This window comes from Stegostoma tigrinum, chromosome 24 (genome assembly GCF_030684315.1).
Source record: "Stegostoma tigrinum isolate sSteTig4 chromosome 24, sSteTig4.hap1, whole genome shotgun sequence".
Taxonomy (NCBI): domain Eukaryota; kingdom Metazoa; phylum Chordata; class Chondrichthyes; order Orectolobiformes; family Stegostomatidae; genus Stegostoma; species Stegostoma tigrinum.
Genome location: NC_081377.1, coordinates 629,345 through 643,017, shown reverse-complemented (window position 1 = coordinate 643,017; position 13,673 = coordinate 629,345). Strand labels below are relative to the sequence as shown.

The 13,673-nt window shown below is 42.7% G+C and overlaps 2 protein-coding genes across 2 annotated transcripts in view; one reads left to right on the top strand and one right to left on the bottom strand.

Annotated features, from left to right (window-relative positions):
* The window catches only part of LOC125464850 (uncharacterized), a 114,021-nt gene extending 111,156 nt beyond the window's left edge, over window positions 1-2,865 (bottom strand). The window contains exon 1 of the mRNA XM_059654235.1: window positions 2,751-2,865. The gene's annotated coding sequence lies outside the window, so the exon portion shown is untranslated. The remainder of the gene's footprint in view (window positions 1-2,750) is intronic.
* The window catches only part of LOC125464851 (nuclear GTPase SLIP-GC-like), a 105,497-nt gene that overhangs the window by 58,599 nt on the left and 33,225 nt on the right, over window positions 1-13,673 (top strand). The window contains 7 exon segments of the mRNA XM_059654230.1: window positions 2,794-2,964; window positions 3,521-3,543; window positions 5,170-5,340; window positions 8,084-8,120; window positions 8,204-8,323; window positions 9,866-9,983; window positions 11,013-11,143. Coding sequence (XP_059510213.1) covers window positions 2,794-2,964; window positions 3,521-3,543; window positions 5,170-5,340; window positions 8,084-8,120; window positions 8,204-8,323; window positions 9,866-9,983; window positions 11,013-11,143 — 771 coding nt within the window.

Sequence of the window (13,673 nt, the reverse complement as noted above, 5' to 3'; positions counted from 1 at the left end):
AGTGGGTGAGAGGGGTGGAGAGGTTGAGGCGGTTAATGTCTCGACGGCAGTTAGAGATGAAGAGGTCGAGGGAAGGTAGGAGGCCTGGGGGTGGTGTCCAGGAGGAGGACTTGTGTTGGAAGTGGGTGAAGGGGTCATTGGAGGGAGGGTTAGGTTCCCGGTTGAAGAAGTAGGCATGGAGGCGAAGGCGGCGGAAAAACTGTTCTATGCCCAATCGTGACTGGTATTCGTTGAGGAGGATCCCCCTCGTTCTCACACACTACCCCACCAACCTCTGGATACAACACATCATCCTCCGACACTTCCGCCATCTACAATCCGACCCCACCACATTTTCCATCCCCACCCCTGTCTGCTTTCCGGAGAGACCACTCTCTCCATGACTCCCTTGCTCGCTCCACACTGCCCTCCAACCCCACCACACATGGCACCTTCCCCTGCAACCGCAGGAAATGCTACACTTGCCCCACACCTCCTCCCTCACCCCTATCCCAGGCCCCAAGATGACTTTCCACATTAAGCAGAGGTTCACCTGCATATCTGCCAATGTGGTGTACTGCATCCACTGTACCCGGTGTGGCTTCCTCTACATTGGGGAAACCAAGCGGAGGCTTGGGGACCGCTTTGCAGAACACCTCCGCTCGGTTTGCAACAAACAACTGCACCTCCCAGTCGCAAACCATTTCCACTCCCCCTCCCATTCTTTAGATGACATGTCCATCATGGGCCTCCTGCAGTGCCACAATGATGCCACCCGAAGGTTGCCGGAACAGCAACTCATATTCCGCTTGGGAACCCTGCAGCCCAATGGTATCAATGTGGACTTCACCAGCTTCAAAATCTCCCCTTCCCCCATCGCATCCCAAAACCAGCCCAGTTCGTCCCCTCCCCCCACTGCACCACACAACCAGCCCAGCTCTTCCCCTCCACCCACTGCATCCCAAAACCAGTCCAACCTGTCTCTGCCTCCCAAACCTGTTCTTCCTCACTCATCCCTTCCTCCCACCCCAAACTGCACCTCCATTTCCTACCTACCACCTCATCCCACCTCCTTGACCTGTCCGTCTTCCCTGGACTGACCTATTCCCCCCACCCACCTCCTCACCTATATTCTCCTCTCTACCTATCTTGTTTTCTCTCCATCTTCGGTCCGCCTCCCCCTCTCTCCCTATTTATTCCAGTTCCCTCTCCCCATCCCCCTCTCTGATGAAGGGTCTAGGCCCGAAACGTCAGCTTTTGTGCTCCTGAGATGCTGCTGGGCCTGCTGTGTTCATCCAGCCTCACATTTTATTATCTTGGATTCTCCAGCATCTGCAGTACCCTTTATCACTGATACAAGAGTTTTCTAGAAATGTTTGTTTTTGTGGTGTTAGAAATATTGACTTTGCCCCCGCAATCATAGATTGCGATCAGCTGTCTCCCAATATGATAATTAGTTGAATACTTAGTATCGCAAATATAATTAACAGTCTTCTGGAAGGTGGAACCGGGAATTTTTAAACCTGAACTAACAGCCTTAGATTTCAGTGAACTTCTTCCTGAGTCTGTCTCTTCATGCTGAGAGCTACCTTTTCTATTTCTTTTGATTACCTTTGTTGATAAAGTCATTTTGAACCTATACTGCCTAAAGAATAACACAACATATTCAGACCACAGGCTAGTTGCTGTAAAGTTGAAGGATATGTTCATACCAATACAAGAGCCTCCTTATCGCTGTCCTTTCTGGTAATGTCCATATCAGCTTGCTAAATGGTTAATCAGGAACCTGGCATATGCTCAATGCTGGAGGGATTAACAATTTTCCTGCAATTAAGACATGTTAGGGTGGAATTCAATTTGAAACTGCAAACAGCTTTTGATTGGGTGGGGTTTGTGTGAAACAGCTGTCTGTCACCACAAACCTGTAATCTATTCACTTCGGAAGTGAAGTGCGGGTTGGGGCAGGTGTTCACTACCCTCCATGGAGCTAACTTGATGGTTTACATTCTAATGAGATTCCAAACCTTCCCTGTGTTCACTGTTTCAGGTTTACTCTGGCCGTATTTCCTCAACTGTGCTAATTTAGCTATCAGAATAGGCAGCATAATTCTTGCATAGGTCATTAACCTCACTGGCAAGACCAGCATAATTTATCTATCATGATTACAGTTGAACTGGTCAGCTCTCTAGGCCTCTTCTGAGAGCAGTTAACAGTCAGCCACACTATTGTAGACCAGACAATGTGAGGAAGGTAGATTTCCTTCTCTCAAGCACATCAGTGAACCAGGTGAGTATTTACAACAGAGACAACAAGGTTTAGAGCTGGATGAACACAGCAGGCCAAGCAGCATCAGAGGAGCAGGAAAGCTGACGTTTTGGGCCTAGACCCTACTTCCTACTATCTCTGAGTATTTACAACAGTTGATTTTGGTTTCATGATCACCATTAGATTAATTTTTAATTATAGATATATTATCTGAAATCAGATTTCACCACCTGCCATGGTGAGATTTGAACTCCTGTCCCTTGAGCATTAGCTGGTTCTCAGGGTCAGCAATCCAGTGATAACTCAACTCTGTACACTCTGAGACTTGCTGGCTTTCTTTAGGTCACCTACCTGACTGGAATAAGGCTGCCTTTTAGGCTTCGCTGTGAGTAGAGAAACTGCCTGTGGTGTCGCACCTACACTTCATTTGCCCGTTACTCCCACCCATAGCCCTGCAGCCTCAATTCCATGCTCAGCAGTTTAATAAATTAATAAATGCACAAACCTTTTTGTTTCATTTTGTGATTGCTTGTTTGGTTTTTTACCAGGCACAAGAGTTATCCACGAAGTTAGACTCTTATATTCGGAGCAGATCCTTTCAAAAATACAAAATATACTGGCCACTTGTGAAATCAGTCTCTATTTATATCCCCAAGTGTCAAATACTGCCTGATGGAGTAGTTCTTGTTGACTTTCCAGGATCAGGTGACACAGCAGATGTTGAACTCAGCATCATTGACTGTATGACTGACTAAATTACACACAGTTTAACAAAATGCAAAAGCCCACAGTTCAGTAGGTGACTGTGTGTAATGACATAAATACTGTATCAGGGTGAAAAGACACACTCCAATTGTATAAGAGTGAACTGATGCAGTGTAACTATATCTTTGTCAATAGTCTTCTAGGATTGAGTTTAATATCCCTGCCTCTGGGAGGGGAACAGAGACCAAAACTGATAGTGTTTCTTGAGGGACAAAAACAAAGGTGCTGGAAAAGCTCAGCAGGTTTGGCAGCATCTGTGAAGGAGAAAGCAGAGTTAACATTTTGGGTCCGGTGACCTTTCCTCAGAACTGGTGGTGGCTGGGAAAATGTCAGCTTACATGCAGAAAATAGGGAGGTGGGTGGGGTAGGGAGTAAACGATAGGAAAGAGCCCAAAGAGAGAGAAAGACAGTTGGACAGACAAAGGAGTTGCTAACGATCAGGCTGGGAGGGTGAACAGTTGTTAATGAGGACTGTTAGTGACTAACAGACTAGTGGGTGTGTAATGGCAGGCTATGTGGTAACAAGGTCTGGTGTATTGGGTAGGGGGCTGGGACATGGGAGAGTTTAGGTCCCAAAATTATTGAACTCACTGTTGCCTCCAGAGGGCTGTAGTGTCCCCAAGCGGAAAATGAGGTGTTGTTCCTCCAGCTCGCGCTGGGCTTCACTGGAACATTGCAGCAAGTGTTTCTTGAGGGACTTGTTTTCACCAGCAAATTTCTATTAGGTGTGAGAGACCCAAGAAAATGGGACCATCCTGCCACCAGTGCTTCTGAAACCAGATGTTGTTATTCATATGAAGCCAAATTTGAGAGGCTCCCATCATAATGTTGCCTCAGCTTGCAACCCTTTCAATAGTGACAGAATGAGGACCTCAAGTATCCATTTTCGACTCTTGACCACTGTGGGTTTGGATCGGTGAGAGAAGATAGGAAGGTGACCACCATTCCACTCGACCCATCTCCAGCCCCTCCCAGCGGTGAGGGCATTAACCTCAACCGTACATGACAATTGACAATGATACTGTTACTCTACATTGTTTAATACCATTAGAGTATGTCTTTTCATCCTGATATGGGCAGAATCTTCCACTGGGCCTCAAGCCACGAGGTGAACTGGATTATTTGAGGCAGTAGCACCCAAGACCCTTGTCACCTTCCTGCCTCCACCTGATTTTGGTTCTGGTCAGGAAGACCACCCCCTAAACTGTCAATTAATAACTGGTTAAGGATGGCCTAAGACCCTAGTCATGCCTAGGCTAAATTCCTGGCAGCTCCAGGTACAGACAAAAATAAGGCTGCCCATCTGACTGATGAATCAGTGTGAGAGGCCTATTGGTTGGCATAAAGTGGACATTAAAAGCTGTTCCAAGATAACAAAGTGTAGAGCTGGATGAACACAGCAGGCCAAGCAGCATCTCAGGAGCACAAAAGCTGACGTTTCGGGCCTAGACCCTTCATCAGATGAAGGGTCTAGGCCCGAAACGTCAGCTTTTGTGCTCCTGAGATGCTGCTTGGCCTGCTGTGTTCATCCAGCTCCACACTTTGTTACCTGGTATTCTCCAGCATCTGCAGTTCCCATTATCATTAAAAGCTGTTCCATTGATTCTGACCTCTCTGTATCTTAACATTGCCGTCCCCCTCCCCCCACCACCAACCCACAAACAAACCTGATCCTCCACAAAGCATTTTCTCAACAGCTTAGTCCTTGCAACCTTGCTTTTTCCTTCTGGCATCATCAGACCTGGACTTCTCCACAGCACTGCTGAGTAAAGAGATGTACGCCTCTGGTTTTCCGGCTTCACGTAGTAGGACTTCTGCTCCAGAGCTTGATAACAGAGGAAAGCCCAGTACTGCCTTTCTAATGACCCAATTAGAAGATGATACTCTTGGCCTTCCTCTGAGAATTAGAGAGTTGGTGCCTCACTCGCTTTACAGAAATTGAGGGAGACACTTGATGAAAGTGAAAGATTCTATCCTGCGTTATTGTACACGATGATACCGAGACAGTTACTGTGCATGGTTATAAAGAGACTGCAGGATTGTCTACAGCACTTTGATGATTTTATATATTTTTTAACCTTTGACTATAGATGTTGACACTATTGATTTTGACATTTGTTCTTCTTTCATCCATTCTTGTGTGTTTTGCAGAATCTGAGTAACTGTTCATCTGACTGGATTGTGTCAGTGATTTCTAGGGCTGTTGATGAAAAAATAGCGCATGAGATTTTTGGTGCATCTATAAAATGTGCTATAAATGGAGGAAGATGTCATGACGTTGCTTTCATCTGTACAAAGACAGATGATATAGAGTGGCAAGAATATGCAAGGTCTGTGTAATTATTGAAAATATACTGATGTTAAAGTTACACCTATCACCTGATTATGGAACACTTCTCCCACTGTTGTGCTGTGAGTCCTAAAAACCTTGAATGTTTCAAGTTGGTCGTCTCCCATTTGTCTAAATTCCAATGCATACAGGCCTGATCTACTCAACCTCTCTTCATAAGTAATTCTGGGCACACCTGGCTTCAGCATGGTGAACCTTCTCTTGGCTGCCTTCAATGCCAGCATATCTTTCTTTAGATATGTGGGCCATAACTGTTCACATATTCTAGATATGGACTAGTGCCTTGTATACTTTTGACAAGAGTTTCCTATTTTTAAACTCAATTCCCTTTGATATAAAGGCTAACATTGCATTTGCTTTCCCTATGACTTTCTGAAATTGTTTGCCAGGTTTTTGTGAATCACGCACAAGGACCCCAAAATCTCTCTGTGCTACAGCTTTCAGCCTTTCTGCAATTAAATAATACTTTGCTCCTGTATTCTTCCCACCAAAGTGCATAACCTCACATTTTCCTGTTTTATGTCCTATCCGCCAAGTTCTTTGTCCATTCACTTAACCTGTCTATATATTCCTATGCAGAGTCTGTGTCCTCTTCTCCACCTGCGAGTTTGGTTATTATATATTCACTTTTATCAACTAAGTAATTGATATTTTTATAAATAATAGTGGCCCTAGTACTGATCTCCGGTCATCCCTAAAATAGCCTTTTTGCCACAATATGTCTTTTATTAGTTAACCAATCTTCTATCCATGCTCATATGAAAATAATACTTAAAAAATGGAAAAGGCAGGATGATCAGATCAGCCACTGGCTCCTTAAGGTATCAGGACAGGTGAATAAAGTGCTTAAGGAGGCATCTGGTATACAGTGGAGACATAGAGTTTAAGAGCAGGGAGGTTATGCTCAAACTGCATAAAACATTGGTTAGGCCATAACTGGAATATTTGTGCAATTCTGAAATCTAGATCATTGCACAGCAGAGATTTACCAGCATGTTGATTGGGCTGGAGAATTTCAGTTAAGAAGAGAGATTAGATAGAGTAGGGTTGTTTTCCTTAGAGCAGAGGAGACTAAATGATTGAGATGTATAAAGTTATGAGCGGCATAAAATGGATCTTTTCCCGTTGGTTGAAAGGTCAATGATTCTTGATGATTTTGAGGGTCTTTATTAAATTGCCTTTAACTGTCTTCAGTCCAATCAGAACAATCTCAAGTTCTCCATCGTCTCTCACTACTATAGTTTACTGTGAAAGAGCCTGGCTAATCTTGTAGCTCCTCTTCAAATTGCCCCCATTTACTGTCTTTTTCATTCTTCCCAGCAAAATTTGATCACTTCACACTTGTGTCCTTTGTCTGTGTTTTCCTGAAGTCTGTTGTTATCTTCCTCAGCATTTATATCATATTTCCAAGCTCCATGTCATTGGAGGGTGACACGGTGGCTCAGTGATTAGTACTGCTGTATCACAGTGCCAGAAACCTGGGTTCAATTCCACCCTCAGTCAAACTGTCTGTGGAATTTGCACATTCTCCCCATGCCTGTGTGGGTTTCCTCTGGGTGCTCCAGTTTTTTCCCACAGTCCAAAGATGCGCAGATTAGGTGGATTGGCCATGCTAAATTGCCCATTGTGTTCAGGGATGTGTAGGTTAGGTGGATTATGGGTGGATGGGGCTGAATAGGATGCCCCTCACGGCTGGCATGGGCTTGTTGGGCCAAAGAGCCTATTTCCACTCCGTAGGGAATCTGATTATGTTCATCTTGAAATTATTTGTAAATCCAAGACACTGATACACCAAAAAGAGTAGTGTTTTCAGTGACCCCTGGAAAATGCTACTACACACTTCTCACTCACCTGAAAAACAACTGTTTACCACTACTTAGAGAGATAGTAAGAACTGCTGATGCTGGAGTCAGAGATAACACAGTGTAGAGCTGGAGGAACACAGCAGGCCAGGCAGCATTAGAGGAGCAGGAAAGCTGAAGTTATGGGTCGGGACCCTTTTTCTGAAGAAGGGTCCCAACCCGAAACATCAGCTTTCCTGCTCCTCTGTCGCTGCCTGACCTGTTCACCACTACTTTCTGCTTTCTATCTCTTCAGCATTTAATGTTCATGTTGTCACTATCCCTATAAACATTACTTATCCCATGGCCTTCAAATGTAGGTAACCAAGTGGTACTTTATGTGGTACTTTATTTCATGTCTTTTGAGCATGATATTCCATTAACAAATTCTATGCTGACGTGTCATTCATTCATTGTAATCTTATCACCACCACTGATATTAGGATAACCCAGAGAGTAGTCACTTCATGTATAATCTCTTTTCTTGAATTTGCAATCCTCCAATCCTGGGAAACTGTTGCTATAAGCAGAATTGAAGGAAAGAAAATGTTTTTGAATTTCTATAGCATCTTTCACAAACTTTACCCAAAACATTTCACAGCCAATTAAGTAGTTTTGAAGAGTAATCACAGTTCTAATGTTGGAGACATGGCAAATCCTACAAACAGCAGTGAGATTACAGTCACATGTAGTGATTGTTGGAGGACAAATAGTGACTAGGACTGCACTAGAGCATCAACCTAGATTTTGTACTCCATTTTCTGGAGTGGGATTTGAACCCACAAACTTCTGACTTCGATGGGAATGCTTGCACTTAGCTTCAGTTAATATGTCAGCCAAATTATTAATCTTGACACTGATATACTGATTTTCTTATTTCAGAGAACAGCATTTAACTAATGAAGACATGAACTTAACTGTAAGTGATACAAGAGAAACATTAAATGTTACACTTGTTCTCAGCATTGAGAACAGAATTGATTCTTCTTTTCTTTAAAACAGGATGATGACCAGCTGCTGGAAAATAACATAAAGCAGAAACGATACTGCATAAGACATCACAATGAACAAGTAAAGAAGATCATGGGGAAACAAAATGAAGCGAAGTGGGCTAAGCAGATGGTATGTGCTATCATTTTGGTGTTTCTACTCAGTGCAATCCATGCTCATCTGGTACAGCTCAGGGCCTAAAGGAAGATGCTGTTCTAAACAAAAGGGTCTGCAGAGGTCCTACTGAATACTGCTCAGCCACAATTAACATCACAGTGTCATCTAGCAAATAATAGTATGAGCACTAAATAGACAGGGCACAATCTAACACCCTGGCTGGAATTTAATGCCCTGTCTGTGATGGGTTTATTGGTGGGGGAGCATTTAATCTAGCAGGAGCTTGGTGTTTGGGGATTAAGTCCATGATGTAAAAGCATCATCCACCTGCCATGGCTTTCATCTGTCAATAGCCACCCTTGCTGACAACTCCTTATCCCGCATGACTCCTGCCCACAATACTCCTTCCTCCATTATTCAGCTGTGCCTGGGTCCCTGGCAGTTCTAGACCTCAAGTGAAGTAGTAGAGTTGTTTTGTTAATCATATAGAGCTGGGACATTGTTGTATTATGGATATGTATTTAGTGTGGTCGGTAACAAGCACAGTCAGTTGAAGGAGATTTTGCCTGTTTGTAAGAGATATAGAGTGAGTAAACCTAGGTATTTAGTTCAAAGTGGGATGTCAGTGCAGCGGGAGGAAGAACTGTTTTAAGTAATGTTTACTGCAAGAAGTTGCCTCGAGAGAAAGAGGTAAGTGGGAGAGGATGAAAGATATGGATCAAGAATCCATCCCAGTGTGATACCAGTGGCTGAGTAACGTTACAAAGCACAATGTGATGTGAGTTCAGGGAAGGCAACTGATTTATGAGTATTTCTAGACTTAAAGATCTCTAGCTTTTTTTAAAAATAGAACATAGAACAGTACAGCACAGGAATGGGCCCTATGGCCCACAATGTTGCACGAAACCTGATGCCAAATTAAACTAATCCCTTCTGCCTTGATCCATATCCCTCCACTCTTTATAAATTCATATGCTTATCTAAAAGTCACGCAGACACAGGGAGAATGTCTGTGTGGAGTTTGCACAGTCACCTGAGGGTGGAATTGAACCCAGATTGCTAGAGGCAGCAGTGCTAACCACTGAGCCACCGTGCCTCCCCTCCTGAGATTATGGACATCTCCTCCATGTTGGGTTGATTGTTTGAATCATTTAGTGTATTGTCAATTCAATATAAAATGCCATGAAAATTTTATACCATTGCCATGAATCAGCTCATTTCTCATTAACCTAAAACAAAAATAAAGAACGATAACTTAAAGAGATTGCAATTTTTCCTTCTCTGCTGCTATAGTCCTGCTCTGGGCTTCACCAACCCATTCCACTCCACTCCACAGAAAACAATCCTATGACACAGCTTGTGTGTCTGGATGAGGAATCCTGCTGGAATTATGGGGGGAATGAGACAAATGTCTCAACAAATGTGAGGCTATTTTGCTTAAATTGTGGTATAGTAATAAGGTTATGAGATTTCTGATCATTGTTTCTGTCTCTCATTATTGAACTAGGGAGCAGACAGTTTGAAACAAAGTTTCTCATTTCAGGTTTATATTTTCAGTCAAAAGGATCTACACAGTTGGAGTTTTAAAAAGATGACCTGCATGTCTACACTCTGAGCTCAAAACAATATTGGAAGTCAAATAGTGAAACATCAAGCCGTATTGCTGCAGAAACAGGTTTGTGTGACCTTTATGTTATTCTCGGTCCTGTAAAGCTATATTGGATAATGACCAAGTTTGCTGAATTAATGAAAATACACACTTTATTCTGAAACTGTGGCTTCATCTTGAGGTTCCCCAAGAGGCAGTAAGATCATCTAGTGTTGCATTGCTTCCTGAGATGATGTTTATTGTATCTCATTAGCAAATCAAAAGCTAGAATTAATCTCCCCCCTTCTTGCATCCAACCTCCTCGAGTCTCCTCCTTCCATTTCACTTTATGGAGGCAGATACTGTTTGATGCCAGAATAGGTCTCTGCTCCTTTAAAGGGATTTGAACCGAGTGTGTGATCTGTCAGACTCTGCTGAGTAGGATCGGAATCAGCTGATGACTCTAGTTTGCCAATCAGGCTGTTATCTGGATTCATTGATGAAGGCAGCATCCCTGCTCTGTTTGATTGAATACAAGACTGCTTCATAGAGTCCTGACAGTGTGGAAAGAGACCATTCAACCTATAGATTCTATATAGAGAATCCCACCCAGACCCAGAACCCCTGCCAACCCTATATTTACCATGGCTAATCCACTTATTATGTTCATCCCTGGACACCTATGGGATGATATAGCATGGCTAATCCATCTAATCTGCACATTTTTGGATTGTGGGAAGAACCTAGAGCACATGGCAGAAATCCATGCAGACACGGGAAGAATGTGCAAACTTCACAAAGACAATCACCCAAGGCTGGAATCGAACCTGGGTCCTTGGCGCTGTGAGGCAGCTGTGCTAACCACTTAGCCACTGTGCCTCCCATAATGGGATAAAAGGTTACGTTGGAGTAGCAGCCAAGCCCGTTCCATCTCCATTTATCATTTTTGATTTGGATCAGGTAGTACTGAAAAGATGATGCAAGTCCAAACTGGCTGTCTTAGCCCCTCATCTGACTGAAATTATATTTATCCTCTTTCTCTAATTTCTTGTCCTGTAATGGAGCATGCACATATATGGGACACCAGGGAGCTCTAAGTTGTCTTCTTCCTTTTAGATACTTTCTTAGTGAATATGATTGATACTCAGAGCTACAAACTGGATGTTATCATTCCTTTCAGCAAAGCTTTCAGCTGTACACACTCATCTTTCAGCTTCACCATTGACTTGAGGAATCCTAGTAAGCTGGTATAATGGACAAACCCATATGATGTTGTACTCGAAGTATTCATTGATAAAATATAATCCATAATCTGAGATGGCTTGGTCTACATTCTGTTTGTTGCAAAGGTCTCCTTCAGTGATGTACTCACTGCTTCAGATATGCTGTGTTGTTTGACTTTTATTCATCTGAAGTAATAGTCTACCGCAACCAATCATGTCTTCCTTTTCTCTTCAAAGAAGCTTGTACCAAGATGTTTCCATCAGGGCACAGAATAGTATTTTATGTTCAAAAGCTCTTTTAAATACCTTCTCTTAGGAACATAGATGTAGCCAGGAGGTTGTTTGGCCTTTTGGGTCTGTTCCACCATCTTTTAAGATTGAGTTGTTGTCATTACTTTCTTGCCTTTGATTCCGGTACGGATCAAGAATCACTCCAACTCATCCTTGAATACCTGCAAAGACCAAGCCTCCATTACCTTTCAGGGAAGAGAATTCCACACTCTAATGACACTCGAAGAGAATAATTTTTTCCCATCATCTCTGTCTTTTTTTAAACTGTGTGGTTTAGTTTTAGTTTGCCCAGGAGAGAAAAGATTGACTGAGTATCCAGATTATCCAGTCCTCTCAGGATCTTGTATGTTTCAATTAGATCACCTCTCATTCTTCTAAACTCCAATGAGTATGTATCCGACCTGTTCAATCTTTCTTCATGAAATTATCCCAGAAATGAGTTGAATGAACCTTCTTTGCATGACTGTGAAAGCAATTGTATCTTTTCTCAAATGAGAAGAGCAAAATGATATAATGTTCAGACATCATCTACTAAGGTCCTATAAAACTGCAGTAAAATTTTCTTATTCTTATATTTCATTCCACTTGAGACAAACAACATTTCATTCACCTACCTTGTCACAAATTAACTTTGTGATTCACGTACCAATATATCGAGATCCCTTTGTACTACAGAGTCATGCAATCATTCTTCATTTAAATAGCATGTTACTTTTCTATTCCTCCTGGAAAACCGAACAACTTCATGTTTATCCACATTACTAACTGTCAACGTTTTGCCCATTCACTTAACGTGACTATATGCCTTTACATACTGTTTACCCTCACTTAACACTTTACTTTCCTACCTATCTTGGTGTCATTGGCACAATTAGTTCCCTCACCTTTAGTCCTCACATCTAAATCATTGATATAGATTGTAAATATAGTTGAGAACCCAGCACCAAAGTCGCTACAGCTGGTCAAACTGAAAATGACCATTTTATCTCCAAACTTTGCTTCATGTTATCTAGTCAATCCTTTAGCAATGCTGTTACGTTACCCTAAACATTGGGATCTTGTGCACACATCCCTTTGATATGACAATTATATAGAACATAGAACTATTTAGCACAGGAAGAGGCCCTTAAGCTCATGGTGTTGAGCAAACCGTACACCTGTTCTGCGTCCATACCCCTCCATTCTTTTAAAACCCCAATCATATCTACCTCCACCATCACCCCTGGCAGGGCATTTCAAACACTTACCATTCTGTGTAAAAGCGTTTCCCCTCACGTTTCCTTTGAACTTGCCCCTTCACTTCAAATAAATGCCCCCTACAATTAGACATTTTAACTCTGGGAAAAAGATTATGAACGCCAACCCTATTTATGCATCTGATAATTTTATAGACTTCTATCAAGTCTCCCCTCAATCTCTGCCGCTCCAGAGAAAAAAACCTGAGTTTTTCTAGCCTCTCATTGCTCAAGCTCTCTAATCCAGGCAGCATCTTGGCAAATTTCTTCTGCGCCCTCTCCAAAACCTCCACAATCTTCCTGTAATGTTGTGACCAGAATTGAATGCTGTACCCCGAGTGTGGCCTAACCAAAGTCTTACTAAACTGCAACATGCCATCCTGGCTCTTGTACTCAGTCACCCGACAAATAAAGGCAAGCATGCCATACACCTTCTACACCACCCTATCTTCTTTTGTGGCCGTTTTCTGGGAGCTATGGACTTGAACCCAAAATCTCTCTATACATCAATGCTGTTCAGGATCCTGCCATGAACTTTTCCTGAACATTTGATCTCCCAAAGTGCAAGCACCTCACACTTACCTACATTAAACTCCGTCTGTTCATATCTGCAACTGATCTATATCCCACTGTATCCTTTGTCAAAGTTCTTCAATATTCACAATTGTGACGATCTTTGTATCAGCTACAAACTGACTAACCCACCCATCTATATTTTCAGCCAAGTCATTTATATACATACATCACAATCAGCAGAGGTGCCAGTATGGATCGCGTACTAGTCACGGACATTCAGCCTGAAAAACACCCTTACAGCACTCCCCTTTGCCTTCTATAGGCAAGCTTGTTCTGAATCCATGCGGCCAAATGGCCATGGACCCCATGCATCTTAATCTTCTGGATCAGCATTCCATGAGGGACCTTGTCAAAAGCCTGACTAAAATCCATGTAGACGACATCCACTGCTCTACCATCATCGATTAAGTTTGTCACCTGCTTGAAAAATTCAATCAAGATTGTAAGATGTA